The sequence below is a fragment of the Zingiber officinale genome, chromosome 4A, assembly GCF_018446385.1.
Source record: "Zingiber officinale cultivar Zhangliang chromosome 4A, Zo_v1.1, whole genome shotgun sequence".
NCBI classification, from domain to species: Eukaryota; Viridiplantae; Streptophyta; class Magnoliopsida; order Zingiberales; family Zingiberaceae; genus Zingiber; species Zingiber officinale.
In genome coordinates, this window is record NC_055992.1 from 87,859,694 (window position 1) to 87,885,899 (window position 26,206).

Below are 26,206 nucleotides of genomic sequence, written 5' to 3' on the forward strand. Positions count from 1 at the left end.
ATATTTAAGAGCATAGATATAATCATAAAAACTAGATGAATTTATAAGATCTAGTTTTACATCATTCTAAGCCCTCTAGGTTCATCAACAAATTTTAGTCGAATGAACCTAAAGAGTTTTGGCCAAAATCGGCTGATAAATCTAGAGAGCTCAAAATGACGTGAAACTAAATCCTATGGGTTCGCCTAATTCTCATAATTATATAAATGCCCTCAAAAATAAATTTGAACTACTATATTGAGAGCCATAATTTTTTGAACACTAATATATCTGAAAATCTAATTCATGTTAAAAAAATTATTGCTCTCAATATATTATGTCAAATTGATGTTTAAGGGAATGGATATATGTTGGTGCAATTTTTCTAGGTCAAGGTTGACCAAGTTTACTAAGCTTGAGTCGTATGTTTGAGTTTTGATGTTTGACAATGTATGAAGATTGTAGGTGCAATTGTCCGTTTGGGGAGATTGTTAGAATAATTTTTCTCTGATCAATATTTGACCAGTTTTATGTAAAGAAGAGTCAAGTAGGTCAAGGTTAACCGGATACCTAACTTGGAAGTCCTAACTAGAGGTTAGGCAAGGGCAAGTCCAACGGAGATGTTGGCAGATGATGAAAATACAAGTGAGTCAGTGTTGACCGGACACTTGGTGCTAGAAAGTCCTGGTGAGTAAGGCCAGACAGTTGAAAGTCCTAGTGAGTGAAGCTAGCCAGTTGGAAAATCCTGGTGAGTGAAGCTAGGTGAAAGTCCTGGTGAGTGAAGCCAGACAGGTGAGAAAATCCTGGTGAGTAAAGCCAGGTGAAAATCCTAGTGAGTGAAGCTAGGCAGTGAGGAAGCCCTGGTGAGTGAAGCCATGCATGTAGAAATTCAGGTGGGTTAAGGTTGACCGGACATCTGGTGTTTGAAAGTCCAAGAAGGTCAAAGAATTGACCCGATACTTAGCACAAGGAGAAAAAATCCAAATGAGTCAAAGGATTGACTGAAAACTTGGTGAAGAAGTTTTAGCAGGTCAATCTTGACCAGATGCTAGGCAATGTGAAGTTCCAACAGGTCATGGTTGACCGGATGCTGGCCAAGAAACCTTAGACTTAGGTTTTAGAAGTTAGGGTGGGGTAATCGATTACCATAGCTTAAGCGATTAGATCAGTCGCTTAAGCTTAAAATCACGAGGAAGATTTCCTAATCGATTAGTATAATCGATTAGACACCGTAAGCGATTAGATTGATTGCTTAAACCATTTCTCGCGATCGAACAGAAAGTTGGTGAATCGATCTAGCTAATCGATTCAGCATGCCTTAATTGACTAGGCTAGTCGATTAAGCTTGAAAATCTAGCTATTGTACGTCCGATAAAAGGGTTTTCGACGCACTATTTCAGGTATCACTCTCGACTTTTTCTTTCCCACTGAGCTCACAGCCTTCCACCAGTTCTTGAAGCTTCTTAGAGACAAGTGTTGTTGTACTTCCAAGGCAAGAAGAAGAACAAGCTAGGGTTTCTTCATTGTAAATCTTGTAAGAGTTGACATTGTATTAGCTTGTATTTCTTTCTTATTGTATATTCTTGTGTGTGAGCTTGTACGAGACTTCTCCGCCTTCAGAGTGTTTCCGAGAAGGAGGTATTTGAAGTGGATGAGTGAGTGAGGGTCGGATCCTTGGATTAATCACTTCTTCTTGAGGTGGATATCAAGTAAATTCATAGTGTTAGCATTGTGAGTGTGCTTCGAGTTTAATCCGCTGCAAAACCAACATTATCGAAGCACAACAAGCTATTCACCCCCCTCCCCTCTAGCTCTCAAAGAGGTCCCAACAATTGATATCAGAGCAGGTGGCTCTTCAACGAACTAATCGCTGAGGGAGCAAAGTGCTAGAGGAAGATGGAGTCCGAAGACTTCTAGGATGGGATATCCGCCGCGATGACTGGAGCTTCCGTTAAAACTTGGAACATAATCGATCAACACTCACGGTAAGTGATTCCAGTGACGTGCACCGTGCATTTGACGCGCACAGTGTGTGCGTGCTTTGATCGATCTCTGAATAGCTTCCAGGGATGCGTAGTGACACGCATAGTGTCACCTACGTTGAATCGATCACAGAATCAATCACCGTGTGGTTGACGCCCCTATTGCTCTTCTTTGGCCGGTAGTGATGGCTGTCGACACAGAAACTGTGAGCTGCCGTTGAAGATGAGCTGAACCAGAGACCTCCTTGTGAACCACAATGCCTCCTTCCTTCCAAAGTCATCGGAAAGCACTTAGCAATTTGTTGGTCACCGGAAAAAAAAAGCCAAACTCCTCCATTCTGCAGTGATTGCTTGCACACTCCCGACCACCAGTCACCGCGGCACTAACTGTGGCCTTCATCCTCCCGTTCCACCCTTCACCTAACAAGTTAACCAATGAGGGTGACCATAGAGCAGTTGCAGTTGGTCTATGGTCGTAACTTGCGTTTGCTGGTTTCGACACAGAAGCTGTGTGCTGCCGGAGAAGATGAAAAACGAACAGAGGCATTGTGAACCTCGTTGGACTTGCCTATCGTAGCTTGAAACTACCGAGATGTTGTAATTGAACCCCTTCAACATCCTCTTCCTACAACCACTGATCTTGGTTGATGGCGATTACCCAGTTGGTGGTGAAGTGGGGTGGCAGTGGCCTTGCACGACCGGAGAAACCCAACCACCAGAAATTCCTCTTCCTTATGCCACCGATGAAGTGAATTCGTGATGCCTCCGAGCTCCCCATACTCTCTCCATCTTGTGTTGCCGGATATCACTCCTCAACCACCCATCAGTGCCGGCGGGATGCTATCCCACTGCCGGTGAGAGAGGGGGAAAGCCCCGTTGGATATAAGAGATGTGAATGGAGAAGAGGTGGAAGAGGAAAGAAGCTCCATTGTGAATGAGACTTTAGTCTCACATTAGGAGTTTCAAGGCAAATAGGTTGGTTTATATTGATTCACATGCATTGAGTGTTGGTGCAATATCCCTTGGGTCAGGTTGACCAGGTTGACTAAGCTTGAGTTGATTCAAACATGAGTCTTGATATTTGAGTTTAGATATTTGACAATACATGGAGATTGTAGGTGCAATCATCCGTTTGGGGAAATTATTGATACAATTCCTCTCTGGTCAAGGTTGACCAGTTAGATGTGAAGAAAAGTCAAGTAGGTCAAATAGTTGACCGGATACTTGACTGGGAAAATCCTAACTGGAGGTTAGGCAGTTGAAAGTCTGGGTGAGTGAAGTCAGGTGAAAGACCTAGTGAGTGAAGCTAGGTAGTTGGAAAGTCCTGGTGAGTGAAGCCAGATAGGTGAAAGGCAAATGGAAAGACCTGGTGAGTGAAGCCAGGCACGCGGGAATTCAGGTGGGTCATGGTTGACCGGACACCTGGTATTGAGAAGTCCAAGTAGGTCGAAGGATTGACTGGATACTTGGCACAAAGAGAAAGTCCAGATGGGTCAAAAAGTTGACCGAACACTTAGCAGTCATAAGTCCAATAGGGAGTTGGCATGGAACTAGGAAGTTCGGACGTAGTAAACTTCCGAAAGCCATAACTTTTGACTTGGATATCGGAATGAGGTGATCTCGGGTGCAAAACGAAGTTCATTTCAAGCTCTACACAATTTTCTACTTTTCAATCGATTGGCCAATCAATTGGGGGGTTCAATCGATCAACCAATCGATTGGTTGATGTAATTTTATGCAGAAATGGTCTAGATCGATTGGGTAATCGATCAAAACTTCCCCAATTGATTGGTCAATCGATTGGGAGAGTTTTTGAGCAAACAGTGAGCTTCTGAATTGATCAGTTGATCATTTAAAATCTCCAATCGATCAGGCAATCTATTGGGAGGTTGGAAAATCACGCGATAGCCTTGGAAATCGCGGGAGACGTGTTGAATCGATTGGGCAATCGATTCAGGTAATTTCCAGAAAGCACAAAGGCGCTCTGGATCGATCAACCGATCAATCCAAAGCCTTCCCAATTGATTGAGAGCAATTCAATCGATTGAGATCCGACCGTTGCGCAAGTTATAGCCGTTGGTGAGTGATTTTCTCTGCACGGTTTCGGTTTTCTTCTTCGCACGATCACAACTACCTCTCCAGCGATTTCTCCACTCTCACCGCCAGTTCTTGAAGCTTCTTGGAGCAAGGTGTTTTTGCACTTCCAAGGTCAAGAGGCGTTCCAAACAAGAAGGAGAAGCTAGCTAGGGTTCATGGTGTAAAATCTTGTAAGATTTACTTGTATTTTGCTTCTTCTTTTTCTTCTTGTTGTTGTGTGAGTTTGCACGAGGTTTCTCCACCTTCGGCTGCGACCGAGAAGGAGTGTTTTAATTAGTGGAGAGTGTGTCGTGTGTGTTGGTTGCTACTCGGAAAATCTAATGGTTCCACTGTACAAAAATTTTGTGCAAAGGTCTGAACCTTTTCCTAGCTACCATGTGTTCTTTTAAATTAAACTTGGATCGCCTGCGGAACTTAACACGTTTGATCCAAAGTTTAATCTATTTGTTCTTTTAGGTTTAGACTCGGATCTCCTGCGGAACTTAACACGTTCGATCCAAATCACCTAAGTTATTAATTTCATTAAATATTAGTTTCCAAAATTGACTTCCAGGACTGCATGGCGAGGCACACGGCCTTCTTGGATATGGGAACAACCACCACTGCCTAGACAAAGCCTTTTAAGGAAAGTTAATATTTAATTTCCTTAAATAACTTTAGGTTAACCAAAAAGAACAATCAAATCACAAGGAAAAGAAAAACAAAATAACACAACATCGAAAACAAATTCAAAATACTAGAATCGCATGCCTCTTGTATTTGGTATTATTTCCAAAAATAACTAGTATGATGCGGAAAGGAAAAATACAAGTTATACCTTTTGGAAAGACCTCTTGATCTTCTACCGTATTCCTCTTTTAACCTTGGACGTTGTGTGGGCAACGATCTTCCAAGATGAGGACCACCTAGCACTTTCTTCTTCTTCCTTCAAGTTTCGGCCAAGCACCAAAATCCAAGGATGAAGAACTTTTTCCACCAACTAAGCTCCAAGGGATGCAAACTTTCTCTCTTTCTTCTTCTTCTCCAAGTAGTATCCGGCCACCACAAAAGCTCCAAGCAAGGAAGAGTTTCGACCACCACAAAGAGGAAGAGAGGGAGAGAGGATGGCCGGCCACAACACCAAGGAAAAAGAGGGAGAGAATAATAGAGGTTGTGTCTCATGAAGGCACCCCAACCCCCTCTTTTATATTCTTTAGCTTTGGTAAATAAGGAAATTTAATTACAATAAAATTTCCTTAATTTTCCTTGACATGAATTAATTAAGAAAAATTAAACAAAATTTCCTAAACATTCATGTCTTGGCCGGCCACATCAACAAGAGCAAACAAGACAATTTTAATCAACAATTAAAATTCCTTATTTGTCTTTGGAAATTTAAAAAAATAAAATTTCCCTTTAAAATCCCTTCATGGTTGATAAAAAGAAAATTCTATAATTTTAATTCTTCTACATGTGAATAATTTATAAAGAAGAAAAATAAAATATCTTTCCAATCTACAAATAAGGAAAGAGATATAATCTCTTTCTTTAATCTTTTGTAGATCCCTTTTAAAGAGATATTTTAATTTTAAATCTCTCTAATAAATTATATCTTTCACATAAGAAAAATTTAAAATTAAAATTATTTTTAATTTAATGGGGGCCGGCCACCTAAGCTTGGGTTCAAGCTAGGGCCGGCCACCCCTAGCTTGGCCGACCCCTATATCATGAGTATGAAGGTGGGTATAGGTGGGTATAGTACTCTATAAATAAGAGGCTACGATAGGGACCGAGAGGAGGAATTGGTTTTGGTCTCCCGATAAAATTAAGCATCCCGTGTTCGCCTCGAACACACAACTTAATTTTATCAATAATAATTCATTCCACTAGAGAACTATTATTGAACTACCGCACTAATCCCAAATTATATTTTTGGGCTCTTTCTTATTATGAGTGTATTAGTCTCCCTGTGTTTAAGATGTCGAATGTCCACTAATTAAGTGAGTTACTGACAACTCATTTAATTAATATCTTAATCCAAGAATAGTACCACTCAACCTTATCATCATGTCGGACTGAGTCGACCTGCAGAGTTTAACATGACAATCCTTATGAGCTCATCTTGGGGACATTATCAACCTAGATTTCTAGGACACAGTTTCCTTCTATAATCAACAACACACACTATAAGTGATATCATTTCCCAACTTATCGGGCTTATTGATTTATCGAACTAAATCTCACCCATTGATAAATTAAAGAAATAAATATCAAATATATGTGCTTGTTATTATATTAGGATTAAGAGCACACACTTCCATAATAACTGAGGTCTTTGTTCCTTTATAAAGTCAGTATAAAAGAAACGACCTCTAATGGTCCTACTCAATACACTCTAAATGTACTAGCTAGTGTAATTATATAGTCAAGATAAACTAATTCCTAATTACACTACGACCTTCCAATGGTTTGTTCATTTTCATTTTGGTCGTGAGCTACTGTTTATAATTTATAAGGTACTGATAACATCATCTTCTGTATGTGGCACCACATACTATGTTATCTATAATATAAATTAATTGAACAACTACAACTAAATGTAGACAATTTGACCAAATGTGATTCTTTATTCAAAATAAATATTTACAAAAGCTTAGGTTTTCAGTATACACTCTAACAGTGTATGGATCCTTGGACTAGTCACCTTTTCTTGAGGTGGATACTAAGTAAATCCTTATGTTAGTATTGTATTTGTGTTTCTTGTACATTCCGCTGCATATCATCACCAAGAAGCAAGCAATGACGAGCACGGCGAGCTATTCACCCCTCTTCCCCCTCTAGCTATAAATCGACCCTAACATTGAGGATGTGAAAAAATGCGTGGGGAGAGACTCTTTCTCATGCGTGGGTGTGCAGGGGGGGTGCAAATCCAGGGTCCGGATTTTACTGAACCATGTTGACTCGTGTGCGGGCACGACCTGCGCCGCTGAATACCGGACTGGTCAGGGTAAAATTTGAGGAGGCTACAACCATAGGCAAAAGGTTACGCACATAGAAAAATAACAGAGGCTCTCTACCTACGTTCCTCCCTTATCTGTTGTGCAAATTTTGTAATCACTTCTGTGACACATTTTGTGAAAGGCTAGGTGAATATGATTATCCTTTTGGTGACAGCAAAATTTTTAATTTTTGGAATTGTTATTCTTTTATGCTGATTGATGAGAGTTTCTTCAAGAATAGCTTCAAAAAGCATAATTTGATTTGTAGAGATAAGTGTAGGAATCAAAGCTTTAAGCTGAACAAAACTATGATTGAATACTGGAAATGTGATATTTTTAAGGGTACAGGAGCAAACCCGAAAGTGATAAATAAAAATAGTATGTTTTTTTTAAAAAAAATTTCATCCTTTATTTAAGGTTTTTTATTGGAAGGAGAGACATTTCCTTATTTATAAAAAAAATATTCTAATTTTAAAATTATAAAAAAAATATCAAAAATAATATTATTCTATTTCCACCCCTTCTACTAATCTCTTAAATCCCACGTTATTTTTTAATACATGAACCTGATATAGAAAAATATTAGACTTATGCTTACCCTGGACCTGATATGATCCAATATCAGACCAATGTAGGTCTGATATTTTTCATATCAGACCCAACATGTATTTTTATGGAAAAATATTAAGTCCAAACTAGACTTGATATGGAAAATATCAAACCTAAGCTATGGCTGATATGAAAAATATTATACCTACGTTGGACCTCATCAATCCAGAGTAAACTTGATATTGGACCATATCAGTCCAGAACAGATTTGATATGAAAAAACATTAATCTTATCATGGGTCTAATATGAGTTTATAACATGCCAAATGATGAACTTGATATGGAAATATATCATATCCTTTTATTAAGAGGGGATGTATGAAAAATGGAAAGAGAGGGGATTACGTTTTTTTTCGATAATTTTACAATTAGGTTTTTTTTTTTTTTTTTTTTTTGAGAAATAAAGAACGTGGGCGCTGGTAACAAACTGTTTATTTTATTTTATTTTTTCTTTTCAAAAGTGTCAATGAACGAATCATTTGCAGCTTATATTTAATTTTTAAAATAAAATAAAATAATAAAATTAAAAGGAAAGGCGTCCCCGCCTGGCCAGGCAGGGAGTGAGAAATCGGAACAACTTCTCCCCCGATCGCTGTTGTCGCTGCTAAGGATTGCTTCTCCCCCGATCGCTGTTGTCGCGCTTCGATCTCTTCCTCCTTCTCCCCTTGTAGCTTCTCGGAAGGGAAGGGAAGGGAAGGGAGGGGGAGGGGTAAGGGAAGGTCGACTTATGTGTCTTGGTAGAGAAAGGAGAGAGCAAAAGAGAAAGGAAAGGGGGCTTGCGGAAAAAGGAAAACAAAGAGGGAAGAAAAGTGTGGATTTTGTAGGATGAAGGAGGTAGTGCTGCACGTTTACGACGTGACCAACAGCGGATCGGAGAAGACGAACAACACCATCCCCCAGATCAACCGCATCTTTAAGGATCGTATCGGACTGGAAGGCATCTTCCACAGCGCCATTCAGGTCCCTTTCTTCTTTTCCCCCTCGTTTGTTGTTCTCGCTCTTCTTTACCTTCTGGCACCTTTGGTTGGGAAAACCAAGAAAGTTGTATTTTCTGGATTCGAACTCTCAAGATCTGGAAGGGTTTTAGCCTCTTAGGTCCTTCAGTATTTTGATTGATTCTAAGTTATTGGGTATTATTTTTTTTTAACTGAATTTCTATTTCCTGGCCGCTTCGGAGGAACCCTAAAATGCGTGCAAATTTGATCGACAACTTGAGATGTGAAAGTAACTAACTTTAGCTTCTTTCTATGTGTTTGAAGTCGAATCAAACGAGAATGAAACTGATTGCTCGGTTCAAAGACTATTCCTGTGATATTTTTGGTGATGTTTAGAATGTGATTTAGCAGAATTTTTATTTTGTCAAGTTAGGAGTTTCAGCACAAATTGATAGTGTTCAATCCAGGTTAAGTATCATACATCTTTGTGTTGGTTGAAGTTCTGCCTCCAAAAATTAAAATAGAACTCCTAAAATGATGACTATTCACAAGAAACTTGGAAGCTTAGTGCAAATCATGGGTACGATTGCAAGAGATCTCTATCACATATGCCATCGATCAGCAGGAATTTAAATATTTAATGGGTCATAAGAAAATGACAGCTAAATTGCTAGAGATCTATGTCATGTTCTAAGTCACATAAACCAATTGGTTTTCTCAACTGATTGGACTTTTAATCTATAGTAGGGCTGTTGATGAAAAAGTAACGCTACTATTGATGGTTCATTGAATCCTCTCTGGTGTTTGAGCGATCAGATTTCTTCATTTAAAAGTATGTAATATACCTAATCATTATGGACTTACACAAATTTACCCAACTTTTATATGGGGAAGAAACTTGATGCTCTTCGGGGTTCATTTTCTCAGTATAAATTCTGAAATTAGCATTTCTTATTTTAAACACAAGTAAAAAAAATTATGAACTCCTCTCATTTATCATGAAGCTTACTAATCTTTATTTAGTGTGTCAACTTAATGTAATCTAGATGTTTGGGTTATTCACTGACAGTATTTCTTCTTGTTACTGATGTGAAAGTTTATCGAAAAATCAGAGTTACTCTTGGAATCTTGCTATTTCGCAGTCAACCAAATAGATGCTCTTATATCTGCGTTCAGTAAATGCTCATTTATCGTCACTTTTGTCTTTGTAACTGATCAATGTTTCTTAAAATGCAAATTCATGTCATGCATATGTTGGATAGGAAAAAATTAGAGACAGGAAAAGAGAAGAATACAATCCTTTCCTTGTTTGCTTTTGGTCAGAAAATATGAAAAAGGTTTGCAAAGTTTTCTTGTTTGGGTCAATAACATGGGAAAGAAAGGGCGGAGGAGGAGATAATTCAGTTGCCTCCATATTCAGAAGTTTTTCTTCTGAAAATTAGATGGAAGGGGAGACAAAAGACTAAATAGAGATGATAAGTGATAACAAATTACTATTCCAATATGATCCTACCTCCACATTCAACTGGTGGCTGGGTGATCTTCTAGCGGTTAGGATGATAATTTTAAATTCACCTCATGTTGCATTGGTTGTTCAGCTCAATATATTTAACGTGACCAAGGTAAATTCTTAAATAAGTTGAGCTGGAAGTCTAATGGCATTAAATGCCAGAACAATGTTTTTCCTTTCCTTTCTATTCTTAACCAAATAAGTGAAAAACTATTGTTTCTTCTCATCTGCTACATACAAATATGTGAACTGGAAAAAGAAAGGTACTTATGCTCTTCCCTGGCCAGCAACGCCTTTCTGATTATGTCGGAGAAATTGGACATCCTATGATAGCATTCACTTGAGAGACTAAAGTGTGTGGAACCAGCACAGGTCTGTTTGAATCAACATGCTATGTCAATCATAGGCAGTTAAAACTGACAGTTTATCTTATTGGCTGCTTTTCTGAAATTTTAGCTGCTCTAGTAATTTTCTAGTGAATTATAGTTTGATGTTTTCAAACTAAACAAAAAGAGATGCAAAGATGGTGAAATAGGTAGAATAGTGGAAAGCAGAAAAGTGGAGAATGAAAAAATAGGAAGAAGAGTGGAAGGTAAGTGAGAGAATAGATGTATAGCACCGAGACAATGTCCATGACTACCCTTGACATTGTTAGTGTCTCACTGTCACCATTGTCTCTTTGTTTAATGCTATCAAATTCTTGCATGATCTTCTTAGGATTTGAGTAAGAAGACTCTCTGAAGCATTAAGTTCTCTGATGTTGATATTTGTATTTAATAGGTAAAAATTCATATCAGAGCATCAGCAAGATAGTCTAGAATAACAGATTGTCGTGAGGTTAGGGATAGCAATAATAGGTAATCCAAATAAATAATAAGATGTATGAAATAATTGCTAAGAATGCAAGGTACCTCATTCTTAGTCATCTACAGAAAAATGGGCAAATTCAACCAATCTTACTTACACAATGGAAAGAATCACCAGCCAAAGGCTTCTCTATCCGTCTATCAAATTAACCAAAGGCGTGCATTCATGACCCTTGCCAAAGTTCTAATCAGTTCCCATCAATATTCATGCCAAGAAATTATGAACATAAATCCAGTAGTCCAAAGGACCAGATGTCCAAAATCCAAATAAGAACATCCAAACCCATATGGATAAACTATGCATTCCAAAAGGCTATTATTAAAGTACTATAAAGTATAGATAATTGTTAAATACTACTTTCATATGGCTTCTTATGAAATAATATATCATATTGTGCTGTTATTTTATGGACAAAAATGTGGCACATAATGAAAATTTTATACTAATTTAACTACTTGGGAACAAACACATGATTAGACCTTTTTTGCGGGTTGCTTAACAACAATTTTTAGTAAGACATTTAACCTTGATTTAAGTTAATACTGCTTAGTTATAAAAAAATATTAATGTACTTAAGAGAGATTGCACAAGAAATTGAGAACAAAAGATAGTAAAGAAATCAATATCGAACATCAATTTACTATGAATAGGTTATAATAGTTTAACTTCATATAACATTAGGTTTAATTACTATAAAATTTTTCAGTATTAACAAATTATCATAACCTTTCATTTTAGATATATATCATATCCTATTTGATTTTATAACATCAATTTTGTTGTCATCCAATTGTTGTGAAATGGATGGCCTGAATCCAAAATCACAACTCGAGCTAAAACTCCTAAATTCTCATTTATGTTTTTGTTTTATTTTTAAATCTTTGTTGTTATTTTGTTTTTTTGGCATGATACATAACATGGATTTGTATTTGGGATCCATTAACAGTTGGATGGAAAAGTTAAATAAAGATATATGTGTGAAAAAAAAGAGAATAGGTTTGGATAAATTTGTTATGTCAGAATAGATACATTAAAATTGAAAGGATTATTTTTGTTAAAACTCTGAGCATACATAATATTTTCATTAAATAAACCTAGATGACGAATATAAATGTTGAGATTTTTTACAAATAAAGAAATTGAACACAAGCATACAAGTGAATTCAAGAAATATACTTTATATTTGGAATTTTGCAATATATGTATATGAAAGATATTATAATAAACATATATACTTCTAAGAATGTTTAGCTAAGTATAGATCATGAATCATATATTATTAGATTTAGACATTTAGTAGTGTAAATGTTAATGTAGCGTGCAAAAAAAAATAATATAGTATCTAGCAATACAACTGCTTTATGCTAATACTCTTGTGGATTGCTTCATTTTTTAACTGTTGTATCTTTGATTTAAAAGTGTATGGCTGTTCTAATTCCTTTCTTTATTAAGAGTATTTGCTTGATTTTGTATTTTAATTTTGAAAAATATTATTCCTATTAGCAGGACAGCCCATAAAGCCCTGTTCTGTGATTTACTTTTGGTCTCTCATTATTATATTTGGAAACAAGTGACCTTACATTTTATTGTATGACTGTATCTTAATCACTAAATACTGGATCTAATTTGTGTGCTTAACCAGGTTGTTCACCATCTGTATCCAATCTTTGTGTTCCTGGACTGGAACACATATTTATCAATTACATCAGGTATGGACTACAGTGAGATGCCAACTAGAATGGAGGGATTAGCTCCTTGCTCAAGGATGTACACTTACCTCCTCATTTGACTTCTAGTTGTCATTCTGGTTTGACATTAATGCCTGCTGCAGTATTTGTCAAATGACTGGTTTGGTCCAATAAGACATAGGGACTGGATAAGGCTAATGAGGCAAGCCTTGTACTGCATTGCAGGGAGTAGCAATGGTATCCCTCAGGGGATACCACTTTTTCTGAGATTTAGTGCATGTCTCTTTCTTGAATTTCCCTTCCACTTGCTTTCGACCCTGCATATCCAGGCTAACTGGTTGCTGATACTGAGCTAGAGACTTGCCATTCCTGAGATAAATACTAAATTTCTGAACCATACCATGGATCATGATTTTTAAAAGTGGCTGATACTGCTGCCGATCACCTAAGTTGGATAGGTATCAGCTAAGGCCGATGCAATGCTTCCTAAAAAATTGATCATCTTTTGTAGATTGATGAAGAAGTTTAAGGAACATAGAAATTCAAAGAAGTTTCCTAAAAATGAATTAATTTTATTAGAAAATAGCTGAACTTGATTGATTGCTCATCAAATCATGAAGTAGACGATGGAATCATTTGCCCCTAGGGCAATGGTGCAATGGCAGGATGCCTTTTTCCTTGGTACCTAAGGATTGTGTCCCAACCTTTGACGAATTAACAGATGAATTTATCTTAATGAGCGATTGACCTAAGAACACTAGACTGATGAGCCGCCCTCTACGAGCACTTCCCGATTTTACCCGGGTGGTCAATGGTAAATTTTCATGAAGTCAGACCGGTCACCTTAGGATTGGTTGGCGTAGGCTGGACACCTGGTGCCAACTAAAAAATAAATTTAAAATGAAGGAAACGATGGAAGCTGTTAGAGTTTTGTCAAACTAAATTCTTATTTAGTAACTTCTTTAATAATAAATGCAATAGTATTTGTTAATCTATTTTGGATTATTGATTTTAATAAATATGATATATTACTATAGGATTATATGATATTTCTAGAATAATATTTTATAATATTATATCAAATCAAACCCTTACTAATTTAAATAATTTATATTGGGTTACCATGCTATTTCATGACACACACCATTTGTCATCTTTGTTATCAAATTATACAATTTTCACTTTTTTTCCTCGACTAGTCCGATTTCACCAGTTTTGCTGATCTGATACAAATATACAATCATACTGTAGATTTTTTTTGAGCATCTGATTCTGATAACCATGCTATGCAAGCATGATGTTGGAATATGAGTGATTTTTTTCTTGAAGCAACAAGAATATAATTATTGCTGTCATTTGATCCTAATTTAGTAATTTAGTCTACTTCAAATATTGCTTGTTCCTAGACCTTTTTTTTACAGTTGGAAGAATGCTTAATCAGGAATTGAAACTTCTCTATCTCTATTTTATATTGTATTAATTTTATTGTTACCCCTATCAGTAAACTCATCATTGTATCTTAACTCAGGAGAAACTTCAATACAAATCTTGCTTAGTTAATCATGTTGTTGTTATTCTGACAGGTTTATGGAGATGAGGAATAGTCATTTGGATTTTGTGAACAAGGCTCTGGAGTTTTCAGTTGTCCACCATCTAGAAATCCTATGTATACCTACCGTGAGAGAATTGTTCTGGGGGAAACAGATTGCTCCATTTTCGATGTAAATATGATGCTGATGGAGCTTAGTCAAGCATGGCCTGGGCAGTCATATGACCTTTTAACAAAGAATTGTAATCACTTCCGTGACACATTTTGTGAAAGGCTAAGTGTCCCAAAGCTTCCTGGTAATATGATTATCCTTTTGGTGACAGCAAAATTTTTAATTTTTGGAATTGTTATTCTTTTATGCTGATTGATGAGAGTTTCTTCAAGAATAGCTTCAGAAAGCATAATTTGAATTGTAGAGATAAGTGTAGGAATCAAAGCTTTAAGCTGAACAAAACTATAATTGAATACTGGAAATGTGATTTCAAATTTGAGCATTAGAAAATAAAGTTGGAAAGATTGAGAACTCTGGCAAGCATTTTTAAGTCAAATGTTTTGGTATTCTGGATATGTTATATATTGGTTGTTTCTTCGTAGGACAAAGGAGCAACCTTATAAGATTGTGCTACTGTAATCCACAAAATTAAGAAACTATAGAGTTTACAGGTGAGATGTTTGAGATGGTTACATGGGATTACTAGATAAAACAATAAATGCTACTATCAATAAGAAGGTAGGTACAAGGTTTAAAGCATTTATCTGTGTCAAAATTTCATGCTTGATTGGATCAGTATGGTGTTGGTATTATAGGATGCCAACACTCACATGCTTTGGCATGCTCAAGAGTGTGCTAAGTTGGTTATGTGGGACTAGGTTCCATCCTCTAATTTGCTTTCACCTAGCTTGTTTGCTTTAAAAACTAATCTAATAATTTGATAAATGAATTGAAATTTGTATGTTTAATTGTTTTAAATATTTAATATTAATTCAGAAGTTACTTAATATATACTTAAATTTAACTCTAATAGCTTTTTCATTATCTACACACCACATAATATATGGCTTAACAAATTAACTAATATTATTTAACCATAGATTAAAAAAGTAGATCGTATATAATTCTAGTTAATTTAAATTCAACCATAATTAACTTAAGCCAATGATAACTTATAAAGAATTAAAATGCTGATATTAAATTTAAGAAAGCCTGTCCTGGTCTTAACTGTTTGGATTGGCCTGCGGAATTAAAAGTTTCGTTTGGTTTTATTCTGCTGGCTGACCTAAATAGCATGAAAATATAAATCATGGCTAGGTATAGCTCTAGTTGATGGGAAAAATGAGAAAATAAGTTAAAAATATATGCCCTATATATACGAGAGAAATTGATTAAGCTTATTTGTGTTTGAGATGTAAAGGAGTCTATTCAAAACTCTTGTTCTCTATTTATTGAATCAATGTATAGACAACAATCTTGAGACGGTAAAGAAATGTTTTTAGCCAAAACTGAATTTATGCTCCAATTAAGTTTTTGAATTGGAGAATGCATGTTGATATAGAACTAGTAGAGAAGAGGGAAGACTGAAAACATGGAAAGAGGAATATAAGCAAAGAGTTGAGAACATTAAATTAAAGAAGAAATTGCTTGCTTAATTATGTTAAGTGGCCACTATTTTTAGACTCCAATCATCACCAGTTCAGTAAACTACATCTGCTCCATCCATTATTTGAACAAGCCAGAGCATTAAAAGAAAAAAGAACTCACTCTAATAAGCATTTAATTCTTAGTTTTCAAATAAACATATGTTCTCCGGCATGTGCCATGTGTCTAAATATCTAAAAGAAAATTCTTCTCTATGGCCTTTTGGTACGGGGAGTATGACATTTCTAGTTTTGTTTCTCTTGTAAATTGGGCAACACAGCTCGAAACAAAATAGTTGTCGAAAAGTAGTTGAATCCATGTTGTACAACTAGAATCTTTGATTCCTACGATCTGGACTGCAAAGAGTCATTGTTAAGAGAATTGCTTTGTGTCAAGTATTCGACTGTTATCCTTGGATCTGCTAAAATGATCAGGATCTATGCGAGTTGTGTTCATCGGGAAATTACATCATTTTGCCTAGCAAAGTGGCGATTATGATCCTTTATTGTTCATACTTTTTAAACAGGCACCGCATTGAAGTTTATGCTTCTTAAAACAATGTTCCTTTCCATGCTTAGAACTTGGGAGGAAAAACAGAAAAAATAATAGAAATCGAAAGTTAAAAGGGTTTTCTTTTTTATTAGAATTGTCCAAAGTAATTTTTTATTTATTATTTAAATAATATTTTATTTTATTGTATCCTAATTTATTTTTTTTATTTTTATTTTTGACAATGGGATTTAGACCGTTATAACAGTTATGATATAATTATTATAATCAGAAATATCTATATTTATTATTATTATTATTATTATTATTTGTTTTTTAATTCATTTGCTGCTGTAACAATTAGTTTAGAAAAAAAAAAAATCACTCGCTTCGCTAAATGCCGTTTCTCGCTTCTCTAAATTCCGTCCGTCTATAAATAGAGCCGCTACTCACTGTCTCTTCATTTGAAATCCTGCGTCGTCTTCTGTCTCTCGCTCTAGGGTTCAAGAAGAGCGACATTGGAGCATGGCCGGCAGATTCCTCCGATGCACTCTGCCAGCTGCCTCGTGGGGGATAAAGCGCCAGCGAACGGAGGGCCGTCGCCCTTCGCATCCGCCCTCGGTTTTCGTCAGTCGAGATGAGGAGGACTGCATCCTCGGTCTCCTCATGCTGTCGGGTGCCCTGCTCGACCTTCGCCGCGGGGTTCCGCCGCCGCAAGCACCAAAGCAGCTGCTGATGCTTCCTTCCCGATCGTCGCCTCCACCGGCGGAGACGCGGGAGCAAGAATCGCCTTATCTGATCTCATTCCCTGGGCTAATGCCGCTTCTGCCTCCGCCGAAGGAAAAGCAGTCTCCGGCTCTGAAACAACAACAACAGCAACGGCAGAACGAGACGCTTTCCCCTGCGACGCCTTCAACGGCCGATCTGCGCCGTTACGAGTGCCCAGAATGTGGAAAGGCATTCTTTTCGTACCAGGCCCTCGGCGGCCACAAAAGCAGCCACCGGAAGCGCCGCTGGGCGCAGGAGCAAGAATCGCCGTATCTGATCTCATTCCCTGGGCTAATGCCGCCGCTTCTGCCTCCGCCGGAGGAAAAGCAGTCTTCGCTTTCGTCCCCGGCGCTGAAACAAGAACAGCAGCGGCAGAACGAGACGCTTTCTCCTGCGACGCCTTCAACGGCCGATCTGCGCCGCTACGAGTGCCCAGAATGCGGAAAAGCATTCTCTTCGCACCAGGCACTCGGCGGCCACAAAAGCATCCACCGGAAGCGGCGGTCGCCCAGCGCCTCCCAGACAGAAAAGCAGAGACGCGTCAAGGCGAGAAGAGCAATGCTATGCCATCGATTTCACTGACGGAGTGCTCGCCGATGAATTGGGGACTAGGCATCGACCTCAACCAGCCGGCGATAGAAAAGGATTAATTAAGTCACGGAGGAGGAGGAGGCGGTGGTGGGAGTTGCTGCCGATCAATTTCTCCTCTCCTCTGTTTTAATTTCATTTTAGGATAATGAAATTTCTTGTTAATTAATCTCTTGTTGTACATAATTCATTTGAAATGTTATGATAGTGATTAAACTTCTACCTGCTTAGCTCAGCTTCTTGTGCATTACTCAACTTATTTACTCATTTATTTATTTATTTATTTATTTTTGACAATTTCACTTATATAATTTTGAGGGGAAAAAAATTTGGTTTTATTTTTATTTTCTAAAAAATAAAAAATATAACAGTGCATTTGGTTTTATTTTTATTTTCTAAAAATTACTTATTTTTTTCTTATAAAATAACTTTTAAACATTTTTTATTTTACCATAAAATGATATTTTCTTTTTTAAAAAATAAATATGAAAATTACCAACCAAATAATATTTCTCTTTTTTTTTTCAAAAGATAAAAATAAAAAATAATCAAACTTACAAATAAACATTTATGTCATGCAAAAATTAAATATATCAATTTTGAACATCACTTTATTTGAGATTTTTTTTATGACGTTATTAATTAATACAATAGAAGTTTATAACAGTGAAAGTGTTACATAAATATTCATCAAAATTTGAATTAATTTTTATAAAATCATTTTTACTAAGAATGTCGGCTGCTCCAATATACTATTACCAGTGTGGATTATAATTCAAGTATTTATATTATGGTAGTTATAATCTAATAACTTATAAAATAAGAGTATCTTGAAAATAAAAATGTATTAAGTGAGCTAGAATGTTATTTTAATAACAAATAAAACAGGAGTGCAATTTGAATAAAAAAAAGACGATTCTTTTATTTTATTTATATTTTTAAATTAATTAATTTATTGTATTAGTTATAATCCACGGTCAACCTAAATAGTTATGAATCCTGATTATGCCCCAATTCGTACGAAGTTGCATAGGAGATGTTTTATCCGAACAAGTTTCCTAGGATACATTACATGTCTCCCCTCTAAATCAGACATCAAAATTGAATAGAGTCTATTTTTTTTTTAAAAAAAATGAATGATTTCCAAACATGCGAAGGTTGAGAAACCTCCTTACTAGGAGTGTCCCTAATTAGACCAGCAAGTAGGGCGTCAAACCACGTAGGGATGGAGAAGAGGGTGATCGGGTTCTTCGGCTACTTCATGTTGTTTTTGATTTCTTATAATTGAACTGCCTTCAACCTCCAAGTTGAACTTTCAAGAAGTAAATGGTGGAAGGAGAGATTGTTACGTCAATTCTTAGTATTCCACCTCTATCTTGGATTCTGCACCTTAACCGTCTCCAACCATCTAGAGGAACCAATGCGGAGACAATGAAGAGGGAGCAGTGCATCATGATACTGATCACACAAGGATAACTCTCTCATCCACTCAAACCACTGTACTACCGGTGTGAATCTTACTTTTGAATTGTTTGCAATCGCTAGGAATAAAAGGGAGTTTTTTTTCTTCCCTTTTTATTGCCTACTTTTCTTTACTTTTGCACTTTGCTTTTATATTTTTGTTTCATACTTTGTGTCTTGTTAGGTCTATATTCCATTTGATTTTGAATAAATATCTCCTTGTGTGTTTTCTAGTAATATTTTGAGAATAGGAAAAGTTTTTTAAGTTTGACCAAAGTTTTAGGTCATTGGACATGATTGAATGCTCTACTTGCATACTATTGGTTAGTGTTATGATAAATTATATTTGGATTAATTGAGTTTGATTGTCAAATTACCTAGAGAGGACTACTACATTCCTAATCTTTTCAAAATTACAATATCATATATGTGCACGAATATGATGAAGGATATCTCTTTGCTTATTCTTTGATTTCTTTTCCTTTTACATTTTAATCGAATAACTCACTCAACAAATTTTATCTTCCACCTTTGTTTTGCTATTATTTCATTGAGAGTTTTGGTTGATATCTTTATGAGTTAGAATGTTAAAATTTTAAGAGTGGGAGAAAGAGAGGCATATGTTTGAGTTCATGGAGGTTCCACACTACAAATTGATTGGAAATTTTGAAATGGGAGATCAATTCAAGAGTCAGTTTGTTGGAGGGTTTTTAAGGCAGAATTCTCATTGAGATTTCTTATTTTGGATTTGTACTAAGTTTGTGGAATCCAGCTAGTTAGTTAACTGAATGTCACATCAATTTAGTAGGACAATTTGAGAGCATTTTCAAGTCCTAGTGTGGCTGTTAGTCTTGGATGATGCTGCTGAAAAATGTCCATAACCATTCTTATCTCAAAAATTAAAAAAAAAAATCTGTACAAGAGTTGGAAAGTCTGTCAAAAGTTGATGGAATGATGCAAGATCTTGTTGCTGGAAAATGTTTCCAAGAAACAGGAAAGTTTCATGGATTGCTGAAAGCTGAAGAAGTTGCTAAATTCAAATCCTTAACTTTCTAAATTGATGTTGTTGCTGTATTTCCAGAAGTGGTTTTTAAATCTCAGTCCAGAAACTGAAATTTGCTGCTGTAATTCTGCATTTGTTGGGAGCCACATCCTTCTTAGCTGGTGTGGAGTAGCCATGAACCTAAAAGAGAATTTTTGTTGTTGTGTAGGAATTTATCAAAGTTGCTGATTTCAGACGTGCTGGAAATAATTGTCCACAACATGTTGTAATTCAAGGGGTTGCTGATTGGTATTGTTTAAGCCTTGTTTTGGCTCTTGTTGATGTAGTATGAATGCAGCATCAAGAAATGCAGAAGATAAGTGTCATCTACAAGTAATTTGAAACTGCATTAAAGCCTCATTTGCACGTGTGCTAGCCATCATACCATATAGGCTTCATAATCAGAAACAACTTCAATTGAAACTCTTACCAATCCAGTGCTAGTTGGTTCCCTCTTCCTTCCACGAGTTCCAGAATCAGAATTCTGAAACTCACATTCAAAAAGCTTATTTCTAAAACTGAATTCAGGAAACTTAAAACCTGTAGCTCCTGGAGTGTTGCAAATAGGTTAATGCTGTAAAAAGAAAGAAAGGAAATCAGCAAGGAAGATTTTTGCAATTAGTATATCAGTTTCGATATGTTGTGTGCCAACTTTTCTTTACAAGCTCTGATCATTGGAAATTTCAAGTTGAGCCTAAGATCTCTAATTGTCATTTGGCGTTATGTTCTTCTCAATTTTTAGTGATAAGAAATCTATAACTTTGGGAAATCCAGATTCTGAAACTTAAGTGCTGAAATTCAGGATTTTGAAAAGGAATGCAGGGGGTTGCTATTGGAGTTATTGAACCTTGTTTTGGTTCTTTATGTAGGAAATAAGATGTTCAGATAACAAGTGCCAACTGCATCAAAGAAAAGCTGAAAATTGTCTTGAATATGAGATTTCAGGGTGATAACTGAATTTGGTGAGAAGTTGAATTGTGAATTAGATTTAAATTACAGTGTGCCAATTGCTATTGCATTTTCTAGCCACCAACAGTTCGAATTTGATCTCCTATCATTTCAGTGCTACATGAGACCTTTGTCCGAGCTGAATTCTTCATTGACAAACCCTGAAATTTCCCTGAATCTAGATTCTGAAACTGAAGTTAAAAAAAAATCAGAATTTAAAATTTAGCTGCATTTGATGTTTGAATTTATAAGTTGCAGGGATTAATTCTATTCGAGAGGCTTTCTAGCTGATGTGTTAACATTGTTGAAATTCTGAAACCGAGGAATATAATGTTATTTAACAATGAATTAAAAAGAAATGCTCTTTTACTATTTGAATAAACACGACTGTTCTTTTATTTTGCCATAAAAAACGACTGTTTTTTTTTTAATTTGAGGGGACAATTGGATTACATGTGTTTATTAATATAATTACAAGATCAGCATATAATGCTCCAAAGTGATGCAGTGATAAAACTTTCAGAAAAATAGAAAAAGAATTAGGATTGAAAATGAATGTGCATAATTTATACTTTGAATTTATTTGATAGATAAATTAGTATCTTAGAGATCAGCTTTTGAATATATATAAGTTTTGTTCTAGATTTATCCTATGGACAAATTAGGGGAAAGATTGTCTAATTCCAAGGTTAGTAATTTAAAAAAAAAAATCAGCATACAAAAACTTTAAACAAACTTAAGCGTGGATAATGATAACTTAATTGTATTGTATACTAATCATATTGTGGAAGAACTTTTGTAAACCACTAATCTTAAAAAAGTGCTAGTCTAACGAGATGTTTTGTTAAAGCTGATGAAAAGCGGTCTTTATGTGAGATTAATGGATAAGAAAATTTTAATTATTCTAAATAATTAATAAATTAATTAAGAATTAATTATTTTGAATATAGAAAATTTAATGAGAATAAATCATACTTAATTTATTCAAATAAATTAGAGATATCAAATAAAAAGTAATTCAGGTTAATTAATTTAAATTTTAAAATATTTAAAGTTGTAAAAATTATTTCGAATTAAAAATAATTTTATAATCAAGTGATTGAGTGGTTAAGATTATGAGATGGTTTAAATCATCTCTTATCCTGTCCGAATCGCTGAACCAGTGGACACCGGGTACGTGGTGCTCTCTTAGTTGATGACGCGGCTCCCCCGCTGACCGTGTGGAGCTCCGGCGGACCTGCAAAGAAGTCGGGCCGGGAAGGGGTTCCCGACGACGACCCTCCGACGCTCAAGTCAGGCAAGCAAGCAGCAAAAAAGTGGTCTCGAATATGAGAGTTACATTCCCTCCGGCGAAGTCTGTGAACTCTTATATAGAGCTGGAGGAAGCTCATGCACACCAATCGAGGTAAACACGTGTTCTTAGCCCATATCTCGGTATGTGTTTGTCAGAAAGCTTACCTGACACTATACTACTACAGTCCAAGCACGTTCTCGATGGGACAACAGAACACCTCGTCGCCAGATTAGGAGTATGGCTTAGTAATAGGACTTGACCGTTGTCATAAGATATAAATTGTCCTTCTTTCCCTACCCCATGACGAGGTGTCCGTCCGGCCGGCTGGACGGGGCGTCCGGCCGGCACTCATCTTACAACCGGCCGGACGGCAATCACATCCCGTCCGGCTCTTCGTATGCCTCGGTATGCTGGATAGATCCTCGGTAAGGTGCTGTAGGGATTGCTAGCAGTATGTCACCTTGTCTTCGGCCTTCCGCTCGGCCCTTCGCTACTGTTCAATTGAGCGTCGGAACCCCGACTTCTGTCGGGGCGTCTTTTGCCATCGGTTATTCACCGGTCGGCCGGCCGGGAGGTCGGCCCATCCTTCTCCGGTCGATCACCTGGCCTTTTGACTCCCACTTGGCATTGACCCCTCAGAATAGAGGTCCCCTGTTCTAACCGCCGGATCAATCTCTATAAATAGATTTGTTTGATTTAATTAATTTTAACATTTTTTTTTAGTTCGCAACGTATATCAATCTGGAGTAATAAGTCTGGCTCAATCCGATTTTCATTTGGCATAAATAAATGATCTCGATTTGCACAATCGAACTGACAATCGGGTTTATCCCATCATATATCTATGATATATGTCCATGCATATATCTCCCTTTATATCTATGGGGTCGGTACTAGGGGGCTCCTAAGATAGTGAATCTATCTTTAAATATCGGGAGATGTTCTCAGAGTGTAGCGCAGACGGTAGACGCATGACATTTCTGGCGTAATGACTAGAGGTCGATTCTCATGAATTAACGACCTGAGTTTACCCCATCATGTGTCTATGACCTGTGTACTTGTATGTACCTCCATCCATATCCGTAGAACCGCCACTGAGGGGCCGCTAAGATAGCAAATTTATTTTTTTTAAATACTAGGGGCTGCCTCTCGAGCATAGCATCAACGAAAAGTGCATGATATTTTTAACGTAATGATCAAGAATTACCTGAAGATCTAGGATTTATCCTATCATATATTTATGATCTATGTATATATATTTATTTTTCATCATATATGTACGGTCGATATCAGAGAACGTATGAGGCAGTGGATTTTTTTTTTTTTTTTTTTTAATATCGAGAGCTACTCCTGTGGTTTAGCGCAAAAAACAGTGAGGTATGATATTTTTAAAGTAACGATCAGAAGTTAATTTTCAAAACTGACTATTTGAAATTTACCCACCTTGTCTTTATATCTAAATTTATATTCCTAGCTCCTAGTTATTTATTTATTTTTAATACCGGGCTTCAATTTTGTTTTTTCTCTGTTGGTCTTTATGTTTTAGCAAATCTCTGCTAGGAATCATTCAAAGTCGTCCGGATGCAGAGAGACTAAAAGGCAGAGGAAGAGTTAGCTTCTCGCACGATCACACAATCCAAATTAAACCTGCAAGCACGTCTCGATCTCGATCGAATTCTTGGAAAATAATTGAAAATTGATTGAAGTCGCACTATTTATATGCTCAAAATTCAAAGGGAGGCGCAATCTCGTCGATCCTTCAGGCAAGAGAACGATGGCTTTAGTCGTCTTCCTCCTTCTCCTCCTCGGCACGGCTGCCGTCTCCTCGGCCCTGAGCATCCCCGGCATATCTATACCTTTCCTCCCCTCCGACGGCTGGAGCAACGCTCACGCCACCTTCTACGGCGACGAGACGGCGTCGGAGACGATGGGTACGGTTGTGTCTCAGTGACACTTGCGTGCGTGTGGTTCTGCGAGACTGAGCTTGTTTAAACTGCAGGCGGAGCTTGCGGGTACGGTAACCTGTTCGCCACCGGGTACGGGACGGCCACGGCGGCGCTGAGCACGGTGCTGTACTTGGCGGGGTTCTCCTGCGGGAGGTGCTTCCAGATCCGGTGCTCTGGGTCGGCGTACTGCAACACCGGCTCCCCGAGCATCACCGTCACCGCCACCAACCTCTGCCCGCCCAACCTGGCCCTGCCCACCAACAACGGCGGCTGGTGCAACCCTCCCAGAGCCCACTTCGACATGTCGAAGCCGGCCTTCATGAAGATCGCCTACTGGCGGGCCGGCATCGTCCCCGTCATGTACCGGAGGGTGGCGTGCTCGAGGAGAGGAGGGGTGCGGTTCTTGCTGCAGGGGAACGGCTACTGGCTGCTGGCTTTCGTGATGAACGTCGGAGCGTCGGGCGACGTCGGGAGCCTCTGGGTGAAGGGCAGCAAGACGGACTGGATCAAGATGAGCCACAGCTGGGGGGCTTCCTTCCAGGCCTTCTCCCGGCTCTCCGGCCAGTCGCTGTCGTTCAAGGTCGTCTCCTACACCACCGGGCAGACCATCTTGGCCAACAACGTGGCTCCGACCAACTGGTGGGCCGGCATGACGTACCAGGCGCAAGTCAACTTCACGTGATCGCCGGCGACGACGATCGGAAAACTTCAATAGCGCCGTTTAACTACTGTTGTTCCATGTAAATCACTATGCACGGTTGCTGTGTTCTGTATAATTAGTTGCCTTCTATTTTGTAATCAATTTCTCTTGAAAGAGATTTGTAATCAATTTCTCTTGAAAGAGATTTGTAATCAATTTCCGTTTAATTATTTTGAAATACATCAGTAAAATTAACAATGTTATAAGAACTTTTATCGTCGTTGTCCTGTTCTGGTCAATTACCGTGGATAGTCAAGCTATCAATAAACTTATTGACATGTGCTCTCTCCGAAGACCGATGATGACTCAAACGAGCAAGCCTTAAACGAACTCGAGAAGAGAGTTAGACTGACCGTGGAACTGATCTCGTGACTACTCCGATACTTAAATTAGAATTTTCCTTTAGGTATATACCAAAAAAGAAGAAGAAGATAACGAAAAAGAATAGAACCTAGTGGAGTTGGGGAAAAAAAAATTTCTCTTATTATGGTGCTTATATTGTTCTCCCGGGGAATATCTCTACAACAGCTAAAATATCATCATTGTAGAAAAAGGTGAGGGGACAAGATCTGACATCTGTTGATTGTCTTTTCAATCATCCAACGTCACATGTCAATTAATAGGGGCATCTAGAAGACTGGTTTTTGACAACCTTTCCTCCATTCTTAGGATGCCACATGTTTAGAATATTTACAGTCCTTGCCAGTGAGTCCGTATAGGATATAGTCCTATCTTGAGAGTGAAAAGAGATGAAGTTGATATGGAATGACCTTGGAAATAGATGAAGCTCGAGTCTAACACTGAGACTTGGGGCTGAGTCAAAGATGATGTCAGGGTCTAAGACTGAGAGATAATGTCAAGACCTAGAGTTGAGCTAGGGATGGTGTAGGGATTCAAGACTGCAAGGTAATGTCAAGACCTGGAGTTGAGCCAAGAATGGTGTAAACATATGTGACTAAGAGGTAATGCTGAGACTTAGAGTTGAGTCAGGAATGATGTTGGGATAAGAGACTGAGAGATAATACCGAGACTTGGAGCTGAACCAAGGATGGTGTCAGAATTTGAGACCTAAAGTCGAGCCAAGAATGGTGTCGAGATTCAATACTGAGAGATAATGTTGAGATCTAAAGTTGAACCAGG

General features: G+C 37.4%; 2 protein-coding genes and 1 pseudogene across 2 annotated transcripts; all 3 read left to right on the forward strand.

The window, feature by feature from the left end:
- The first annotated feature begins 8,185 nt into the window (after positions 1-8,185).
- Positions 8,186-14,726, forward strand: LOC121970097 (annotated as a pseudogene).
- A 2,118-nt stretch (positions 14,727-16,844) lies between these two features.
- On the forward strand, positions 16,845-17,669 carry LOC121972481 (zinc finger protein ZAT5-like). Its single transcript, XM_042524145.1, has one exon. It carries the CDS (start codon positions 16,845-16,847, stop codon positions 17,667-17,669), a length of 825 nt encoding a protein of 274 aa, XP_042380079.1.
- A 6,322-nt stretch (positions 17,670-23,991) lies between these two features.
- Positions 23,992-25,248, forward strand: LOC121973420 (putative expansin-A30). The gene is made up of 2 exons (XM_042524859.1): positions 23,992-24,351; positions 24,420-25,248. Exons 1-2 carry the CDS (start codon positions 24,195-24,197, stop codon positions 25,046-25,048), a joined length of 786 nt encoding a protein of 261 aa, XP_042380793.1. The 5' UTR covers positions 23,992-24,194; the 3' UTR covers positions 25,049-25,248.
- The last annotated feature ends 958 nt before the right edge of the window (positions 25,249-26,206 follow it).

Excerpts from the sequence above, each read along its gene's own strand:
- LOC121973420 (XM_042524859.1), top strand. The coding sequence starts at position 24,195 with ATGGCTTTAGTCGTCTTCCTCCTTCTCCTCCTCGGCACGGCTGCCGTC. Across the intron at positions 24,352-24,419 it reads GACGGCGTCGGAGACGATGG|GCGGAGCTTGCGGGTACGGT; the intron begins GTACGGTTGTGT and ends TTTAAACTGCAG.
- LOC121972481 (XM_042524145.1), top strand. The coding sequence starts at position 16,845 with ATGGCCGGCAGATTCCTCCGATGCACTCTGCCAGCTGCCTCGTGGGGG.